This window comes from Sarcophilus harrisii, chromosome 6 (genome assembly GCF_902635505.1).
Source record: "Sarcophilus harrisii chromosome 6, mSarHar1.11, whole genome shotgun sequence".
Classification (NCBI taxonomy): domain Eukaryota; kingdom Metazoa; phylum Chordata; class Mammalia; order Dasyuromorphia; family Dasyuridae; genus Sarcophilus; species Sarcophilus harrisii.
Window position 1 is genome coordinate 128,505,417 of NC_045431.1, and position 21,580 is coordinate 128,526,996.

At 35.0% G+C, this 21,580-nt stretch overlaps 1 protein-coding gene across 2 annotated transcripts in view; it reads right to left on the reverse strand.

Annotated features, from left to right (window-relative positions):
- Positions 1-16,825, reverse strand: part of EGF (epidermal growth factor) — a 141,637-nt gene extending 124,812 nt beyond the window's left edge. The window contains exon 1 of one of the 2 annotated variants that reach the window (XM_031943720.1): positions 16,224-16,825. In XM_031943720.1, the coding sequence (XP_031799580.1) occupies positions 16,224-16,356 (133 nt within the window). In that variant the 5' untranslated portion in view covers positions 16,357-16,825. The remainder of the gene's footprint in view (positions 1-16,223) is intronic. The other variant, XM_031943719.1, reaches the window with a different exon arrangement.
- Between the last annotated feature and the right edge of the window lie 4,755 nt (positions 16,826-21,580).

Consider the following 21,580-nt stretch of genomic DNA (forward strand, 5'->3'; position numbering starts at 1 on the left):
CAGTCCTATTAGTTAATTGAGCCTTATCAATTTCAAAGGTCTTGAATTTAATGCATTACATACCAGACACAGCAAATTAACCAAAAAAGTCTTTTAAATAAATAAAGGCAAGTTGTCAAATAAAGTATGACAATGTAGTCACTTGCTTGAAACTATTACATTGTGGTGACTGAGCAACTAAATGAAAGAGGAAGGTCTCAGAGAAAGGAGAAGAAAAGAGGAATTCACAGCAGCACTTGTTTTTCTTTAGAAATATTCATACTATTAATACAAAATAGTGGGAAAGTAATGGAGAGCAGGGGATGGGGGAGTGGGAAGGTTTCCTGCAGAAGGTGAGATTTGAGCTGATGATTGGATGAAACCAGAGAAAGTGAGGGGAGAGTGGTATGGCAGGTGTGGGATAGGGTGGGGTAGAGCATCATAGGCCAGGGAGACAGCCAGTACAAAGGTTTGGAGGCAGGAGATGACAGTCTTGTGCAAGAAATAGCAAGTAGACTGATGCAACTATCTCCCAATTTAAGGTTCCAACCAAATAATCTTTCACACAGTGAAAATGAACCCCTTTCACTGTGCCTTCTGGAATGTCCATTCCATAGGCAACAAACTTCTTTTTATCTTAAATCTTTTCTTCTCCTAATTCTTCCATCTTCTAGCTATCAGTAAAAGCTTGACTCCTTTCTGATAACACAAACTCCTTTTCATACTAACTACACCATGACTGATTCCCTTCAGCATACTGTTCCAGAAAGGGAAGTTGGAATACTTCTTGTTCCTACTGCCATTTCTATCACTCAGTGACTTCTCTTTTGAGATTCCCAAAATTTTGGTTTTTTTCCTTTTATGTCTACCATCCTGGTAGCTACTGTCTATATCTCTAGTTCATACCACTTTCTTCTATGTGTTTGGGACTTGGTTCCTCCCAGCTTCTAACCTCCTACCTGAGAACATCAATGTAGATAATGATTCTTCTTCACACACACTAATCATTCAATTTCTCAATCTATTTCACGTCCTATGATCTACTCCTTCATCCTGCTTCAGCCATACACAAAGATAGTCATATCCATGATCATACCATCACCCACAAGAATTCTAAAATCCCTTTAACTAATCATATACTATTGGCTCTCTACCTTTCCCTGTCTTTTTTTTTTTTTTTTTTTTTTTTTTTTTTACCAAACTCTTCTTTTTGTCCTTTACTTTACCTCAACTCCTCAGTTTTTTCCATGCCACTTCCCCCTGCATTAATCACTCTCTTATTTTCCTTATTTGAGCCTTTGTCATATCATTGATTGTACCCTGTCAAACCTCAGCCTTGGATCCTTTCCACCATCTGCCATCTTTGCTCCTAGAAAAGTTTTGTGGAATAAAGCGACTTCCTGAAAATTATGCAGCCATTCTGATTGGATCCACTACAGATTTATGTTATACAAATTCCACTAAGCCTTCACTAATGGCAGACAATCCTACTATATTTTCCATGCCTACTCACTATCTCACTCTCCATAGCAACTATTTCAAACTTTTTTTTTCTTTCTTCAAACTTCTCATGGGTTATCCCTCTCAGCTGAGAATACCCATTCACATTTTACAAAGAAAAAAAAAAAAAACCTGACGCCATTTAATGTGAGTTCCCTCTTCTTCCCTCTTCCTCATCTCTATCACCTAGATGTTTTTTACCACTATCTCCTCCTTCACTCCTGTCTCACATTAAAACGTGGCCTTATACCTTACTGAGGATAAACCTTTTTTCTGTAAAAGCAATTCCATTCCAATCTCTCATTCTTCAACAGACTGCCCCCTCAGTCATTCACTCCATCATATCTCTTGCTGTCTACTGCTTCCCATACTGTCTAAAAACCTGCCATATCTCCTCCATTCTCAAAAAACTTCATTTGATCCTTCCATTCCCAAAACTTTATCCTATCTCTCTTCTGCTTGCTCTAGGTAAACTTTTAAAACACCATCTATAATAAATGCCTCCACTTTCTCTCCTCTCAATTATTCTTAATCCTTTACAATTTAGTTTTTGGTTTCATGATTCCACTGAAAATGCTATCTCCATTGTTACCAATGATCTGTCAGATCCAATGATCTTTTTCTCAATCCTCATTCTCTTTAACATTTCTGCATTAACATTTTGATACTGCAGATCACTCTCTTCTCTAGATCTTTTGGACATCACTCTTAGTTTTCTTTCTGCCTAGTCTTCAGACTACTCATTCTCAATCTCGTTTGCTGAAGCCTCATCCAAATCACACTCTATAACTATGAATGTCCCACAGGGTTTTATCTTAGGTCCTCTTATCTTCTTTCTCTATACAATTTCATTTGATGATCTCATTAGCTGCCATGGTTTAATTACCATCTCTATGTTGATTATTTTCAAATCTACCTATCCTCCTCAACTTTTCTGCTGACATCTAATCTTGCATCTGCAAATACCTTTCAGACATTTCAAACTGGCTATCTTTAATTCAACATGTCCAAAACAGAACTCATTATCTTTTCTCCTAACTTAACTTCTCTATTATTGTCCAGAGAAAGACCATCTTGTCCAGCCTCTCACACTTGCAATCTAGGTGTCATCCTCTACTCCTTACTATCTCTCATATCCCACATTCAAGCTGTTGCCAAGGCCTGTCAATTTTACTGTCATCTCTTAAATATGCTTCCTTCTCTTCTTTGATATGGCCATCATTCTGATACAGGTTTTTATCATCTCCCATCTAGAATTCTACTGAAGCGTCTTCCTATCTCAAGTTGCTCACCACTCCAATCCATCCTCCATTCAGCCATCAAAGTCATTTTCCAAAGCCATGTCACTCTCCTATTCAATAAACTTCAGTGGCTCTCTTTTACTTCTAGGTTCAAATAGAAAATACTCTTTGTTATTTACAGTCCTTCTAAACCTAGTCCTCCTAGCTTTTCAGTCTTATATTTTACTCAGTGCCAGTCCTCTTTGACATAGTAACAGTGGTTTCCTTGTTGTTCCAAAAATAAAACATTCCATCTCTTGACTTGGCATTTTTCTCTGACTATCCTTCCCCGCCCCGCCTACAATGCTTTCTCCCTATAGGTCTACCTCCTATCTTCCCTGGTTTCCTTCAAGTCCCAGCTAAAATTCCATGTTCTACTGGAAACTGTTCTCAACCCTTTCTAGTGCCTTCCCTAGTTTATTTCCTGCTTACCTGTATATAGCTTGTACATTAGTTTGCTTACTGTCTCCCTATTCAGTTTGGAACTCCTTGAACACATTGGTTTTTTGCCTCTTTTTATATTTCCAATGCTTAACATAGTACCTGGCACATATTCGGGAATGAGGATAGAATAAGTGGAAGAAAGTTCAGCATAAGAAGACTGGAAAGACAGGCAAGGACCAGGTTGTGATATACCAGAGGATTTTATATTTTATCCCAGAAACAAGAGAGAGACAGTATTTAGTATTTATTTATTTAGTAACATGGTCAGACCTGAGCTATAGGAAAACCATTCTGGAAGCTGAGTGGAGAATGGATACGAATGGAGAAAGAGATAAAGAAATTAAGGTATGAGTTGCCCTGAGACATACAGATAGTACTCATGAGAGGTACAATTTGAACCCAGTTCCTCAAACTCCAGAGTTGGTCCTCTTTCCACTATATCATGGACAATTTGTAGTCATATCCATAAAAGCTTTCATCCTCACTTGATAACTTCTTTCCATAGTTCCAGTGGAGGTTTACAGATGAATGCTTATAAACTTCATAAAGATTTTTAGTGAGGACTTTTATGTTTTAGCTAAAACAGAATCTTGGCCAAGTTTATTAACATAGCCAGATGGTTTTTAATTAATATTTTTATTTAATTTATTATTAAATTTTTATTTTAAATTGTTAATTATTATAATTATAATTGTATATTATAATAAAAATTATATATAATATAAATTAAATTATTAAATTTAATATTATTTAATATTTTTTTCAATTTGCTTCCTCAATACCTTAAAAATTCTACCCAGAAATCTAAAGGATTTTTTTTTTTTAATTCTAGACAATACCTCTGGAATCTTGCTGGTCCAGACTCCACCAGAGCTAAATTTCATTAGCATTAATGAGACCACTTTTTATAAATCCCTTGCATACCAAGAAAAGATTAAATCCCTTTGTGTGAAAATCTTATAGTGAACAGAATAATTGTGTGCTTCTGTAGCAGAGAAAAGAACACTACTGGGAAAGGCGGCAGGCAGGTCTTTAAAATTGAGTAAAGATCCCAAAGTATTCAGAATCACTATTTAAGAAAAGAACTTATGATGGTGAATGCTTTTAAAATAAAATAATAATAATAACAGAAGATACTATCAGATTTTTTTTTCCTTTGAAAAATATTTGGAAGAGTGGAGAGAAAAGATTTTTAAGGGATTTAACATTTTTATTAGAAAGCAACTATCTAACAGTTGTTTCCAAGGAATATTTCTCAGTGATGCTGTAGAGTCTTTCTGTATCCTAGCAACAACTTCCCCACAATAAGAAGGGCCCCAGTAAATGAAATCCTCTTACTAAACACAAAGAGGGTCTACAGATTGCTCTGAGAAGCAAGAAGAGGGCAGGATTCTGCTAAAAGGCCTTTTTCTGAGCTTTCTGTCCCTGCAGAGGAGGCTTTACAAATCAGGGTGAACCATAAATCATCTGTCATGGGTTTCATCTTAAATGCCATCCCAGAAAGCTATTCTACTTTGCTACATGTCCTGAGAAATGCTTGGGAAACTCAGCTCCAGGGAAATATTAGCATGCTAAGCCGGACTATAGAGAAAGGGAGAATGTGAAGTTATGATCAGTAAATGAGAACACTAAACCAAATGAGGGCTGGAGGTGGGGGTGAAGGGTGGGTAAGTAAATGCCAGACTTCAAAAGAACTAGAAGGTCAAGAGGTGATGAGAATAGAAACCCCTGCCCTGGCATTTGGCAATAGACAACCTTGGTGACCATGCAAACTCCCAGAATAGAGTTTGTCTTGGAAAGAGAAGCTGAGATAGCCAACGGGTGAAGAAGTGGGGGTGGGGAAGAAAAGGAAAGACCTTATCAGAGGAAAAGAAGACTCTTTAATTAGCAATTCAATTCAATGAAGAGGAATCAAATTTTGGTAAAATACTGGGGAATTAACAGGATATTCAATAAAACAGAGGAGCATTTTCAGATGCAATAAACAGAAAGCCTCTCATAGTTTTAGAGCCAGAAGAGGCCTTACAAGCAACACCTTTATTTTAGATGAGGAAACTGAGGCACAGTTGTTACATGACTTGCTCAGAGTCACACTGCTATTAAGTGTCTGAAGCAAGATTCAAATTGAAATTTTTCTGCCTCCAAGTCCAGCACTGCTATCCACTGTCATCTAGCTGCCCCTAATCTCTCCTTACATGTACTAAAATGGCTTTAAGTTCTAGATCAATAATCCTATATAGCTTACACACTGCTTTCCTCACAAGGAGTGCAGTAAGTAGTCCAAATGTTAGTATTTCTATTTTCACATATGGAAACTTAGCCAAAAATAGCTGTAGATCCCTGGGTTGGAAAGGACTTTAGCAGCCTTGAGTCTAAACATAGTTATTTTATATATGAAGAAACTGAGGCTAAGAGGATGGAAGAGTTGCCTAGAGTCAGTAATGAATAAACAGAAGATCTGAAAACAAATCCTCTGATTTTTTTCACTTACTATCCCAATTTTTCCTGCTCCAAGATGTTTCATGGAACATCAGGATTTCATAAACATCTCTAGAGATTTCTAGAAAGCAATATATTTTATTTGTAGCAGTCCTATCACATTGAAGGGCAAAAGTTCCAAAATCTCAAAAGTTTGAAAGCTTCAGATTTCAAATTATATTGATGGTGTTACAATATGCTGATGGGTTAAGACTTCTCTGATGGAGACTTCCAGGGGCAGAGCCAAGATGGCAGAGAGGACACACATTTCTTTATGACCTTTTCCTACAACTCTCAAACTAATTAGCAAATCCAGCCTCTGAATTAGTTCTGGACACGCAGAATCCACAAATATTGGGAATGCAACAAATTACCAGCAGAGGATAATTTCGAAGATCACCAGAAAAGGTCTGTTACAATTGGAAACAGGAGGGAAGCAGCCAAGCCCACAGGCTGAGCATAGAAACCAGAGGGTGGTGCAGACTGGTATGCTGGAGAATCTACAGGGAGGAATCTACAGCAATGTTGACCATTCTGCCCTAGTTGCAAGCCAGTAGATCAGCAGAGAAGTTAGAAAACATCCAACACAAACACAAAAAGTAAATAGTGAACCCCAAAATGCCAGAATGTCACAGGACCTGGCCACGCCCACCCAGCACCAGGAGTGAGTCAGCACTGACCCGCCACTGCTTGTGCAGGAAGCTTGGAAAATCTCCCCTCCCCTAAAAGCAGACCCTAATTGTAAAAAAAAAAAAAAAATGAGTAAAAAAATAAAGAGAACTCTGACCATAGACAGCTTTTATGGTGAAAGAGATGAAAAAATTTCAAATCCTGAGAAGACTAAAAGCAGATGGTCTCCCAATTAAGTCCCAAAAGATGATATAATCTGGTTCCCATCACACAAGGCTCTCCTAGAAGAAATTTAAAAGGATCTTAAAAGAGCTGGAAGAAAAATGGGGAGAGGAAATTAAAAATTTTTAAGAAGGTTTGGAAAAGGTATATAATTCATTAAAAGACAGATTTGATAAAATGGAAAAAGAAAACAACTCCCAGAAAAACAGAATTTGTGAAACAAAAAAAAATAACTCCTTAAAAAACAGAATTTATGAAATGGAAAAAGAAAATAGCTCCTTAAAAATCAGAATGTGTGAAATGGGGAAAAAAAATTCCATAGAACAAAACAACTCATTTAAAAATCCAATTAGACAAATACAAAAGAAATTTTTAAAAAAGACTTTTCTGATGATTAAAGTGGAACTATGGAGTCTGAGGTCTTGATTCCTACTCCTATCACTGATGCTTATTCTGTCTGTGATATTATGCAAACTTCCTAAACATTTCAGGTCCCTTCTAGTGCTAGATCAGTTATCCTTGGGCCCATCATGAATACCAGCCTTTCCTCTTTGGGAATTCCTGATTATCCCAAAGGCTCATTTGTAGCAATGCTTTATAACTCCTTTCTAACCACAGCTTTCATCAAATCTACACAGGGCATTTCAAATGACTAATTAAATTTTCATTACTTATAGTGAACTTGGGGCTTAGAAAAGTTAAATGATTTGCTCAAAGTCTGTAAGCTATACTCTACTGAACTGAGTGTGTATGTTTGTATATGTGTATGTATATATGTGTGTGTATGAGGGAGAGAGAGCAGCAGAGATAGAGACAGGTAGAGACAGAGACAGAAAGAGACAGAAACAGAGACAGAAAAAGAGAAACAAAGAAAAGACTGACAAAGTGTGGGGGGGAATAAGGCATGGGGTGTATATATGTGTGTATGAGAGAGAGAGAGAGAGAGAGAGAGAGAGAGAGAGAGAGAGAGAGAGAGAGAGAGAGAATGCTGATGAACAATGAAAGGGCCAAAAGTCTACCAGCCAGGGAAGCATAGATCTAAATAACCCAGACAGTTTAATATTCATTCTCCCAAGAAAACTCCAAATGGGGCTGCAAAGAATCAGACATGACTAAAAGAACTGAACAACAACAAACATTATATATTGGTATTATATAATAGTACATCTTCTTCTTGGTTGATTAGGAGATGAGGACTGACTCTGATAATCTGAAAGAATCTCCAAGGCTATAAATATAAATTGTTTGAGAACAGAGACCATTTTTAGTTTTATTATGTTTATATTTATGACATTATAGCAATAATTTAATAAAAGTAGTCTCACTCAAATAATTCAAAGTTTAGAAGGGAAAGTTTGAATGCTAACAAAAACAGTAGTTAAATGATAAATGGTAAACACTTAGCACAGTGTCAGGCATATGGTAGATGCTATATTAATGTCCTTCTTCCCTTCCTAGGAATTTTTCTCTGTCTCTGTCTCTGTCTCACACACATACACACACACACACACACACACACACATACACATTCACACTTTGTCACTTTGCCTCTCTCTCTTTCTGTCTCAGTCTCTGCCTCTCTCACACACACATACACACACCCAAACACTCACATATTTATACACACTTTGTCACTCTTTGTTCCTGTCTCTCTCTGTCTCTTTCTGTGTCTCTGTGACTCTGTTTCTGTCTCTGTCTCTCTGTCTTTCTCTCTCTGTCTCTGTCTCTGTCTCTGTCTCTTTCTCTCTTTTTCTTACATACATACACAAATACTCAGTTCAATAGACTTAAAATCAAAATACAGAGTTTCTAGCTTCTAGACTTTGAGCAAATCATATAACTTTTCTAAGCTTCAACTTATCTACAAAATTCTAATTAAGAAATACTCAGTAAACAGCTACTTTGCATTATGCATTGTACCTGGCCCTAGGGATACACAAAAAGTAATTCCTGAGTGCAAGTATTTTATTATATTTTACTGGAAAAAGAAAAGGTATTGCACTATATGATGCTGAAGGGCCTTTCTGATTCTAAATCCTGTGAGCCTAAATTATTCTACCAAGGAAACTTTGAGAAACTCAGCAAATTCCCTGATGACATGTTTTGAAGTGCTAACCACCAATCAGGACAAAACTGTCCTTAAAACTGTAACAGGAAATAAAGTAATTGCACAAGTCAAGAAAATAGATAAAAGGATCCTAGAAATAACTTTCATCCTTTTAATCTTTTTATAAGGAACCATTTTTTTTTACTTCAAGTATCTATGTCAATAGGGTGGGTATCCCCATCTCATTGATTCAGACCAAAATCTGTATATTATTTTAAAAAATTAAACATGGCAGATCCCTGGAGAAAACTGAATGGTGATAGAAAAAATATATATCTTTTTCTCAATAATACATGAAATCTACCCCAAAACTGATCAAGTATTAGGAAATAAAAGCCTCAAAATCAAATGTAAAAAGGCAGAAATATTTAAATGCATCCTTTTCGGATCATGGTGCAATAAAAATTGCATTCAATAAAAGGCAATGGGAAGAGATTAAATATTAAATGGAAAGTAAATAACCTAATTCTAAAGAATAAATGAGCCAAAAAACAAAACATAAAAACAACCAATAATTGTATTAAAGACAACAATAATGAAATAATACCAGAATGTATGGGATGAAACCTCAGAATTAGTTAGTGGAAAATTTTATTTCACTAAATCAGTAAAATAGAGAAAGAGCAAATCGATGAATTGAGTAGGCAACAACCAAAAAAAGAAAAAAAAAATCAGAAAAAGAACAAATTAAAAATCCCCAATTAAGCACCAAATCAGCAATCCTGAAAATCAAAGATTTATAAAATTGAAAGAAAAACTACTGAGCTAATGAACAAAACAAGGAGCTGGTTTTATTAGGAAAAAATAGATAAATGATTGGTTGGGTTTTTTTTTTTTTCACTTAAAAAACAGCAAGAAAACCTAATTTTTAGTATTGAATATGAAAAGGGCTCATTCAAGGAAAAGAAAATTAAAACAATCATTAAGAAATATTCTGCCCAATTATATGCCAATAAATCTGATAATCTAAGAGAAATTGGTAAATATTTATGAAAATATAAATTACCCAAATGAACAGAAGAGAAAATAGAATACTTATATAATCCGATTATAGAAAAAGAAATTGAATAAGCTATGAAGAAGCTCCCCAAGAAAAAATTCCCAGGATCAGATGGTTTACAAGTGAATTTTATCAAACATTTAAAGAACAATTAATTCCAAAACTATATGAAGTATTTTGAAAAGTGAAGAAAAAGTCTCACCAAATTGCTTTTACATCATAAATATTGAAGCAAGAGGGAACTGTTTCTTTTAAGATTATCACTCTGAGATTGTGTCCCCTTTGATCAGGGTTTTCCAGGCTCCAAGGAGTCCAGACAGAGCCCACCAGACAGGGTGAGAGAATCAACTCCCATATAAATTCTAAATTCTCATTCAATTGAGGAATCCTGATCTGGGCTGTCTCAGCCCCCCACCAAGATACCTAATATAACAGCTTCCCTCAACCAGTGTCTTTGCAGATGGACTAAGCAATTTGCCAGGGTCATTCTGCCCACTGAGAAATCATTCTCAGTGCCAAAACTCCATTTTCCATAGATCTGCCACTATAGAAGTCAGTCTCTTGATAAACTGATTTCTATCTAACAATAAACTTTCATTTTGCAACTAATAATTCGGGAATGAATGAATTCTTTCACTCCTAAATCTGCGGCCGGCTTAAAGTGGATTCTTAACAACTCTCTTATTGCCACTGACCTCTTGACCACCAGGAATTGAGACCATTTAAACCACATCAATGTGAAGCCGATACCTATGTCAGGAAAAGCTAGAATAGAGAAAAATAACTATATGCCAATTTTCTTAATGAATATTGATGAAAATTTTTAAATAAAATACTACCAAGGAGACTGTGCAATATATCACAAAGATCAGATGGAATTTATGCCAGCATTTCAGGGCAAACTATCAGTATAATTGATCATATCAATAATGAAATCAACAGATATCAGATGACTATCTTAACAGATGCAATTAAAACTTTTGAAGGAAGGAAGCGAGGGAGGGAAGGAGGGAGGGAGGAAAGAAAGAAGGAATCTCTGTATCACTCAGAAAGTAGGTGGGTAATGTTTCAAATAAAGTACCAGGTCTGGAAGACTCATTTTCCTGAGCTCAAATCTGGACTCAGACACATACTTCCTAGCTGTGTGACTCTGGGCAAGTCACTTAACCCCAATTAAAGAAGAAGAAGAAGAGCCCAAATGAGAGCATGAAAAGTCAGACATGATTGAAGACAACAGCAAAATCACAGTAGAACATAAAGTGTTTCTTTGAATTTATATCTCCAGCATTCCAGTACAGTCCCTAATACATAATAGGCTCTTAACTAACACTTTATACAAAAGGCACTTAACACTGATTGACTGAGATCATAAAATTCATCATCTTTTTGTCAGATTGGTGATGAATCTTAGCTAAATTGGACTTCAAATAACAGATATATTGTCCATAACTAGGCCCATACTCAAAGACTTTCTAATTTGATAGAGTCTATCATAAGCTAAATTCCTCTGGCATAGCTTTCAAAAGTTTGACTATCTCCATGGCATAATGAGTCATCAGAGTAGGGCTTTAGTGGGTAGAGATGTATACATAATGTCTTTTCCTTTTTTTTTCCCTTTTATGGACACTATCTTTTTTAAACTTTTTATTTTCAAAATATATGCAAAACCTTGTGTTCCAAATTTTTTCTCCCTCCCTTCCCCCCACCCCTTCCCTTATACAGCAAGTAATCCAACATATGTTAAACATGTGCAATTTTTCTATACATATTTACACAACTATCATGCTGGACAAGAAACATCAGATCAAAAATGGAAAAAAATGAGAAAGAAAACAATAAATAAGGGACACCAACAAAAAAGGTAAAAATACTATGTTGTTATTTACATTTAGTCCCTTCAGTCCTTTTTCCGGATGCAGATGGCTCTCTCCATCACAAGTTATTGGAATGGGATTGAATCACCTCATTGTTGAAAAGAGCCACATCCATCAGAATTGATCATCACATAATCTTATTATTACTGTGTACAATGTTCTCATGGTTCTACTCACTTCACTTAGCATCAGTTCATATAAGTCTCTAAACTTTTTTGAATCATCCTTGCTGATCATTTCTTAAACAATAATATTCTATAACATTATGGACACTATCTTAACAAGATTATAGAACTCTCTCAGTGAAGCAACCAAATATTTAACATTGAATAGAAACTGATGCTTTATCATTCATTTTCAAAAATTATGATCCCTCTTTTAATAGACCTTACAGATTTACCTTGAGCTACTGAATGATATAGTGAACATACTGAAATGAATTAATGTTCAATATGAACACATATATAAATGGGAGTATATATGTGTGTCTATATATGTATATGTGTATGTATATCTAGATATATATACACACATATGAACTCTTTATTGTTGTTTTAAGAAAGACTTGTCATTTGGCTAATTTTTTTCCAAAGGAATTGAAATCTGGATAGGCTGCAGCTTTGTATACTTCTGATTTTCAATTTGGAAAAATGAAAGTTACAAATACATACACACATATACATCCATATCTAATCCATATATATGCATATGTAGATATAGAGACATCTATATTTATATAAATATATTCATACATGTATATCACACATATATATATAAATATATCCATACATGTATACTATATATATATATGGACTTGGGCATAATGAACATTGAATAAGTGTTTTTCACTGTTGTTGAACCTGCAAACTAGATGCACAAGTAACCCCAGAAGATGAAAGAGCTCTCTCCCTGTTCTCTTAAAATATCATGAGATATTTTAATTAATTAATTAATTTTAATTTTAAAAGATTTAAAATTTTTTTTAAAAAGAGATTGGAGGGGTAGAAATAAAAATCATAATTCCTCTATTAATGGACCTCACAAACAGATTTGTTTTGCATTACTTTCCAATTGACTACTTACATCAAAGTTATATGAGTAATTAAGTTTTTTTAAATACTATCAGTTTTGATATTATATTTTTGCACAGCACTTAATGTTGTTTTGAAAATGATACGTTTAATTGTGACAAAGAACCTAAGTCAAATTAAGAGTGAGAATGGGGACTAATAATATTTTGGTGGATTTTGGGGGTTTTTTTTACATTCTTTCACCTATTCTTTATGATTAAAAAATCATTGTGCTAGTTTCCTTTGTCATGACAAGGCTTCATTTCCCCCCCATCACTCTCATTGAAATACCAAACTGGATTACAATGCTTGGGTAAGCTCATCCATCCTAGAAGCAGAATAAGCCCTAGCCAATGCTTAAAGTTAGAATATTCATAGTTTACAAGTTACATATATATACACATATACACACACATATATACATATGTATATATATATATATATACATATATATATATATAACTTGTATATAGTATATAACTATATATTATATATAACCAAAAGTTATATTCCCTACTCTGTTCTGCCAGCCATGCATTTCTTCAGTTCTTATCTTAGGCTCAGTTTAGAGTATTCATTTCTTCCTCACAAAAAGAGGCATCTGTCAGGAACAGTTCTTTCCTCAAGAAAAAAAATTTTTTTCCTCAAGGCAGACAGGTTTAAAAGTTACTTGCCAAAAATTTTCTGCACTTTGGATTAAATCAAAGTATTAATAGAATATCAATTGATTCAAAATAGAACATAATTCTTAAATACCATTGATCATACCTGGTTTGGACATTTGACTAAGGTATAGATTTGGACCATTTTAATCAGGTCTTGTCAGAAAACGAAGTATTTTTTTCTGTTGGGTCAAGGAAGGTTCTTAGGAAATACACCTTCAATCCCAGAGTATTAGTATGGCAGGTAAAATAAAAATTAAAAAAAAAAAAACAACCAGTAGCCATAAATCCATTGGAAAGGGGAAAAGAATACTATACTATAAAATGCCAGGGTGTGACCCTAGGCATTTTATCAGCTAACTTGAGATGGGTAAGTATAAAGTACAGGGTTTTAAATGGTGACCTTCAAGGAATGAAGTAGCAAAGAGACAAAATCACGAACGGGCTCCAAGACATTTAATTAACCTAGTACTGTGCCAATAACGCACCACACGGTCCAATTCTGCCATCACAGTATCTAGACCAAAATACAGAGCTGAGCATTTATATAACACATTGCATTTAAGAATAGCAGCCACTGTGAGGACAGGAAGGACCTTCATTCCTCATGACAAAGCAGGAATGATTGGAAAATACAACATAGAGTAGTTTCTATGCCCCAGGTTCTTCTCAACAGTTAGATGTTACCCTTTTTATCCCAAAATGCTCACAAGAACCCACCTTAGCAGTGCAAGCAGAGCCTCTATCCTCACTATTGAATAGCATGATTGGGTCTTCAGATATGTCCCTGCAGTCTATTAGTAGGACATTTGCCTACTACATGGAAGTTCCCATAGTTTAATTGTTTTTATTTTATAATAACTTTTTATTTTTTTAAAATGCATGTAAAGATAGTTTTTAATATTCATCCTTGCAAAACCTTGTGCTCCCAATTTTTCTCTCTCCCTTCCCATCCCCCTACCCTAAACAGCAAATAATCCAATGTAGATTAAACATTTATCATGCTGCACAAGAAAAATCAGATCAAAAAGGGAAAAAAAAAGAAGGAAAAAAACCCAAGTAAACAAACAACAACAAAGGTAAAAATACTATGTCAGGATCCATATTAGGTCTCCATAGTCCTCTCACTGGATCCAGATGGCTTTCTCCATCACAAGTCTATTGGAATTTGACCTAAATCACCTCATTTCTGAACCCACTCCTTTCTATCATCCAAGCTTCAGAGCAATGGAAAGATAGTTGAACTTGGGAGTCAGAGGACTTGATTTCAAATTCCCCATCTTTTACATATCACTGCCTTAGTGACATTAGGCAAGTTACTTAACTTACATGGGGCTCAATTACTTCTATTAAAATGACCAGGGAAGATTGGACTGGATACCCTTTATGATCCTTCTTTCATTTTTTTTGTGCCTCAGTTTCTTCAATTGTCAAACGAGGGAGTTAAATAGGGTGCCTTCTATGATCTTCATTTAACCTTTCTGTGATTTAGTTTTATCCTCTATAAAAAGAGGTCATTATGACCTCAAAGAGATCTTCTAATTCTAGATTCATGATCCAATGTGCCTGAATCCAAAATGTAACTCCCTGTGTTGATTTGCTAATTGTCACTTCTGTTTCCCTGCATGGGATAAGAAATTTGTTTCTCTTTCATTCCTCCATTTCTTAGATGCTTAGAGGTTTGGGGGGAGGATTCCAAATTCCTTGCTAAAACATTACACTGAATAATAATTATTGATAACTACATTCCACTAGCTTCGGACAAAAAAAAAATTTGTCTGGCTGGCTTAAGTCTGTTATCTGTTTTCCTTCCACTGCACTCTCTGACTTCTTTCCCAAAGTCCTCCTTTTTTTCTCTCATTCTGTTCTCCACTTCCCACTGTCTCTCAGATAGCAATCCTAAGGGGGAAGAGAAGAGAATATTCCAATGGTACATTCCTTCCCATAGGCTGATATGGATGCCTTGTCCTAAACAATAGGTTGGAGATTCACCCAGGGTTAAGGGAGGGGGGTTTCAGAATTTAAATTTAAGGATATGTCCATCCGGAATTTTTCTATCTATATAAAGAAAAGCAGTGCTTTTGAGATCACTCAGATAATCACAATTTGGTCCCCATCCCTATTAATTCCAACCTCCCATCAAGGAAAAAAATGTTTCTTTAAACCCAGTAGGAATCTTAGGTAAAGCCCTTTAAGAAGGAGGTCAGTTATTGGCATTTCTGTGTCCTCCTACCTTAATAAGACATTTAGAAAGCAGAATTTTTTTTTTTCGTTTACAAAGTTGCACTCCTTGGCAGTGCTTATTCTCACAAGACACCTGTTACTAAAAAAAAAAAAAAAAATTGGATACCCACCAAGGCTAAAGGCAGAACTTCACAAGAAGAGGCCAATTATGAGCAAATAATCATTCCCTGAATTTGGGAGTATCTTCAAATCGGATTCTAGTCTGCTACCTTCACTGATTTCTATACTATCTCTATGCTTGCTGGGAGGTGCCAGGAGGGAGGAATTTCCCCTTTTGGTAACCACTTGCTTAAGTATCTTTAAATCTGTGAGATTCAGAGAGTGCCATCTGCTTCCCCACTTCCCAACATATAAAAGTAAACTAAAACTTTACTATTACTATTACTAAATAGTAAACATTTTCTCCTGATAACACCTACAATCTAAGTCAGACTAAAACTGATTTGAAAACAGGTGCAACTTCCCAACAAACTAGACTTTAAATAGCTCCAAATGCACATACGTTAGAGAACAATTTAAGAAGCTCACAATGATACTTTCTTTTACCGTTCCTTCTGATTGGTAACATAATGGATCGATTAGCAATAAGAATGACAAGAACTAAATTAGCTCTCCATTTTTTTCTCACTCATTTCCCTCCCCTAAAAAAAATCAGCAAACGAACAGATTGGAACAGAGAAGGAACAAGAAGTTTTTCACAGAAGCATGAATAAAATTCCGTCTCTACACTTACCGGTACCAGTCATACGCCAATTCCCCTCGGCAGAGAGCGGAGGGCATTTTGTGTTCTGAAGCTGCGGGCCTGAGACACTAGCCACACTAAACGCAAAGACCAGTGGCCAAGGAAGAAAGAACAGCCACATCATAGTGAATTCTCCGAACTGTCAATCGAGAGCAACTTGTCTGGGCTTAGTCATGGCGAGAGTATCGGAAATCAGTATCCCTCCAAATGTTTCTTGGGCTTCTTTTCTTAGTGTCCTGAACTATCATTTCTTTCCCTACTCACCCCACCTTTAGCTTTTCTTCTGTAAACCAAGGCAAGTCTATCCTCCTACTACTTTTCCTCTCCCATTTAAAGAAGCTCCAGCAAGTGGAGTGGGGAGAGGGTAGAAGCAAGTATGAAATAACTGAAAGGAGGTGGAAAGGAAAGGAGAGGAGACAAGAGGAAAAAGGGAAAGGAAAAGAAAGGAGGAAAGGAAAGGAAAGGAAGGTGGTGAAAAACTTGCACAGCCCTTGGGTAAGGCTAAAGCAAGAAACAGAAATTATCCCTTGCCCAGCACAGCCCTTCTTTCTTCAGACTTGAAATGACTCTCCTTTCCTTTTTTAAAGCTGTGCTTGCTCCACCTCCTCTCAGTGCCACTTGAGTGAAGCCTCTGTTTGCAAACATGTATGTGGGCAACTCCAAACAACAAGAGCCTGGGGAAGTCTGCCAAAAGAATGGAAATCTAACCATGCATAACAAATATTCTGAGTAATAAAATAAAACGGGGGTGACCTTTCAGGAAGGAGGATTTCAAGGATATTCTGCTAAGGATTGATCATGCTCCAGTATTTCAGAAGTGAGAACAAAAAATTAAATATAGTCTGTAGTGTTCTGGTGATTTCATCAGTGTAAGAAGCATCTATGCAAGGAAATTTACTCTACCAAGGCAGACCTGGACTACGATGCAATCTACAGTGATAGAGAGTTGCTTGGAACACTAATAGGTTAAACATTTTGCCCAGGGTCTTACAATCTATATCTTACAGACACGGGAGTTGAACCCAGGTTTTCCCAACAGGAAGTTAACTACCTATCCTTATGCCGCAGTGTCTCTTGTCCTTATCAAGACTCGTATTCGTTGATATGAATTGGCCATTTGTTTCACCATTGCCATCTCCCCAGTTAATAAATATCAATCCCTTTTTCTAATGGAACCTCTGGTTTCATTGTTGTAGGGACACACAGAAGTGTGTGCTATACCAGAGGTGTCAAACACCCAGCCTGTAATACTCCTGAGTAAGTTGGAATCAAATTAAAATGTGGCTATTGTATAATTCTAATGCATTGATATAGTAATAAAAAAGGAAATATATGAATTCATGGTTTTCTAAGTCAACATGAGGCTTGAAAGGATCTTTATGAATGGTTCAGTGGCCCCTATTTCTTTTTGAGTTTGTCAGCAAATCCTTAATGTGATCACACCATATGAATTTCAATCTTTTTCCCTTGCCTTTGACACACTATGTTATCTTGGGCAAGCTACTTAGCAGTTGTAGAGCAGGTGTCCATCTTTATTGAAAGAAACTTTTCCTCATCAGCAGTTCTATATATTGATTAAAGAATATTTCCAGTCTCAAAAAAGAAAGAAAGAAAGAAAACCGTAAGGTTTTCAATTTCAATTTCAATATAGAATTCAAAGGGAAACTCCCACATAGAGATCAAGTTAGAATAAAGTGAAAGCCCAATATATTGTTATTATAATACCAACTCCAAAAAATTTTAAAAAGCTAATGATGTAAGAACTGGAAATTTTGGTTAAATGTGCAAACCCAGCATCTCTGTATGCCAAATTGTCTTTCAGAGATTGACAAGACATAGTGAAAAAAACCAAGCAGGACAAATAATCGTTAACTATGAATGGTACTATTCTTCACTTACAGAAGCAGATGAGACATATTTACACATGGCTAGTGTATAGTGACATTCAGTTTCAATAATCCCTTCATCCAGACTTGAAGTACAATGGAAAATTCAACAGGATGGCCTTTCATTTAAGCTGCCCTGTGATAATATCTTAAGGATGTGTCTTAACATACATAAAGCGATGGTCACAGAAAGAAAGACAATTCTACTTCCTTTTCAAGGAGACTGAGGTGTAGGTCATGGAAATCCTTTGGCTTGTTCTTTCCTTTTAAATTATATAAGCAGTGGTGTCCTGTTTGTCCCACAAAGAATGTGTTGTTTTTCCATAACTATGCAGAGCAGGTTTTCTCTGCCTCTGACCAGTCTCTCCAAGGAAACTCTGACCTCTTCTAGAAGAGGCCAAAGGAAAATGAAAAAGGTGGCAGTACATTGAATTGTTTTTCTAGACTCGCCTAAATTTAGACTGTAATGCTGGAGAAACTGAGGCAAAATAGAGATTAGAGAATTTTTAATATTTTATTTGAGAAGGAGAGGTTATGTTGTCCTGAATATTCTGCTAGTTAAAAGATTTCTTAACAGTAATTTTTGTATATGCGTGTATAAAAGAAAGGTTGATGCTTGCACAAGTGATAATAATGATAATATGTTTTATATTTTTCAAGTTTATGGCATTATACAATTGGGGGACAATTCTCTTCCATGTCATTTTCTTTGGTGTCTATGTTTGTTTCTGTGCAGAATGTCCATGTCATATGTGTGTGTAAGCTAGGTTTTGAAAAGAGTCATAGGCAACTAGCCAGAAAAAACCTCTATGCTGTACTTTGTATGCTGAAAAATTTCCTGAAAAATCTTTTTTGTGAATTTAAAACCTCTGGCCAAAAGTTGAAAAAATGCACAGAAAAAGTGATTAGAAAATAAAATTAAAATAATATCTTAGAGATTCTCAAAAGTTTTGTGAGCAAAACGCTTTAGTAAAAGTCTCAACATTTTGTGAAATTGATTATTTTGTATTTGGAAATTAGTCAAAAACAACAATTAGGAAAACAGCAGTTTTTACTGATTTTTTCTTTGCATCTTATTTTGTCTGGAGTAATCTCCTACTCCAGGTGGAAGTGAGATTCTGAAGGGATTGCTGATAGCATTGTGGTCATCCTTATCATTATTTCCTAACTTCTCTTATATGTTAAACTATTGTAGAAAAAGCCTTAATAGCGGTAGACTCAATAGCTTGCAAAAAATTCCTGCCCAATCAAGCTTGGAGAAATGCAGGTGGGGGTCAAACTCCACCATTCTCAGAATCCTTTCTCCAGCCACCCTAGCTTCATCTGCTTTTGCCCAGCAATTGCTTGAGAAGAATCTGGGTGCTCCTGACGGTACTCAGCATAACAGCTTGGAATGTGTAAGACACTCAACATCTTTTCTTTTTTGGTAAATTCACCATTCTTTATTTCAATTACAGAAATGGACTAGCTATGTAATCTCTGGCAAATTAATTTATATCTGACCAATTTTCTGACAACTAATATTGATTGTTGCTTAACAAAAAACAAATGATATATGAATGTTAAATTGCTTTATATTTTGATAACTCTATGGATTTTTAGATGTGACTAATGTGCAATGCTAATGTTGAGAGATATAATTTTTTGGGTGTGTAAATTATATTAAGCAAATTCAATTAAGCTTCACTAGGCCTAGGAAGATAATGTATGGAATCTCTTTCTTTTTCCTTTTTCCTCCCCTGACCTGAAGAAGGTTTAAAAGGAAGAGAAAGAAAATATGCATAATGCTAATATAATTTGTTATTTGAGATCTGATAAAAGTGGTTTACAAGAACTTTAATCAAAGCCCATTATAAGAATATATGTTATAGTCTATTTAAATTTGGGAAAACAGAAAAGCAATTCACAGCTTAAAAACTTAAAAACTGTCAAAAAATCAATCTGCTTTTGAGTTATATAGAATCAGACTTCACAGGGTCTAGACACAAAAAATTTACATCTTAACATTCCTAGCTCACCAAAAAAAATGATTTGTGTAAAATTGGAAAATATTCAAAATGGATATTCAGTTTGTCTAGAACATTTGATTGATATTTAGGAAATTTCATGAATTAAAATCATATAAATTTCAAAAATTTGTTTTAGCTCAACAAAAATATATGTATGTATATGTGTGTGTGTGTATGTGTGTGTGTGTGTGTGTGTACAGGTGTGGATCTACATATATATATATATATATATATATATATATATATACATTGTCTTGCCTTTTCTCTAAACAAAAAAGTAAAATTATTTAAGCAATGAAAATCATCTCTGAGAACTTCTCAGCTCAGTGTTTTAGAGACAGAATAGATGTGGAAATTATTAAGAAGGTGAAAACTCTATTTAGCCTTGTTCATCCTATCTTAAATTATTTTGTAAATGTAAATTAAGGAATTAAGTATGTTTCACTGCTGCTAGAAAATTAATAGAAAAATTACAACAAAAATTCTGTAAGTTCATTCAATGATCAATCCTTTACACCCAGATAAGTTTAACATATAAAACAAGTTAAAAAATCTTTTATGTGTTTAAGTTTGGTAAACTTTTGGTGAACTTTGGTAAAAAGAGATAATTTATCTAGCCTTAAGTTGCAGTTAGTAGAATTTGATATGGGAAATGAAACCTCTTGGGACAGCAACTGATATATTATTTCTGAGTTTTGAATTTGATTGCCTGATCATTAAGATAGTAACCTCCCACTTGAGAGAAATTTCATAAGCTACTCAGAGAAATGTGACCCTAAATAAATAGGAGTCTAATAAGATAAGAGTTGGAAGCTTTTGCTCAAAATGAGCTCTTTTTGACTCAGTTAACCAATTCTGTTTCTTTGTGTCATACTTGATCATTCCTGAGTCTGATAAAGATAAGATGCATACGATGATAAGAGCAAATGGTCAACACAAATTCAAGTATATAATATCTTGTTGTTTTCAATATGAAAATATGTAGTCAATATATCCTAAATAATTAGATGAATGAATATTTGACCTAGTCATCCATTTGTTTTGGATGCATATAAATGTTTGGTGAAATAAATTCTTTATAAATTTCCAAAATAATGTAAGAACAATTAACATGATTGTCCATAAGAATGCACTGTTATTTTATTGTTCATTTGAAACTAAAACTGAAACAAACATCTTTAAGATTAATATATACTGTATGTCCTGTAATACGAATATATTTCATTACCTGAACATTGCTGCTCAATATACATTGGTCTTTCTATATCTTATAGAAGTCCTTGTGGATTTGTCTTTTTATCCCATATCATCCTAATCTTTATTTGTTAGAATTGTTTTGTATTCTAGATTTTGGTCAGTCACAGTTACATTGGCCAGCTTCAAGGAATTAAATCAACCTCTGGATACTTCAATCAGCTCCAACTTGCCACCCCCTCCATAAAAAGATGGGACC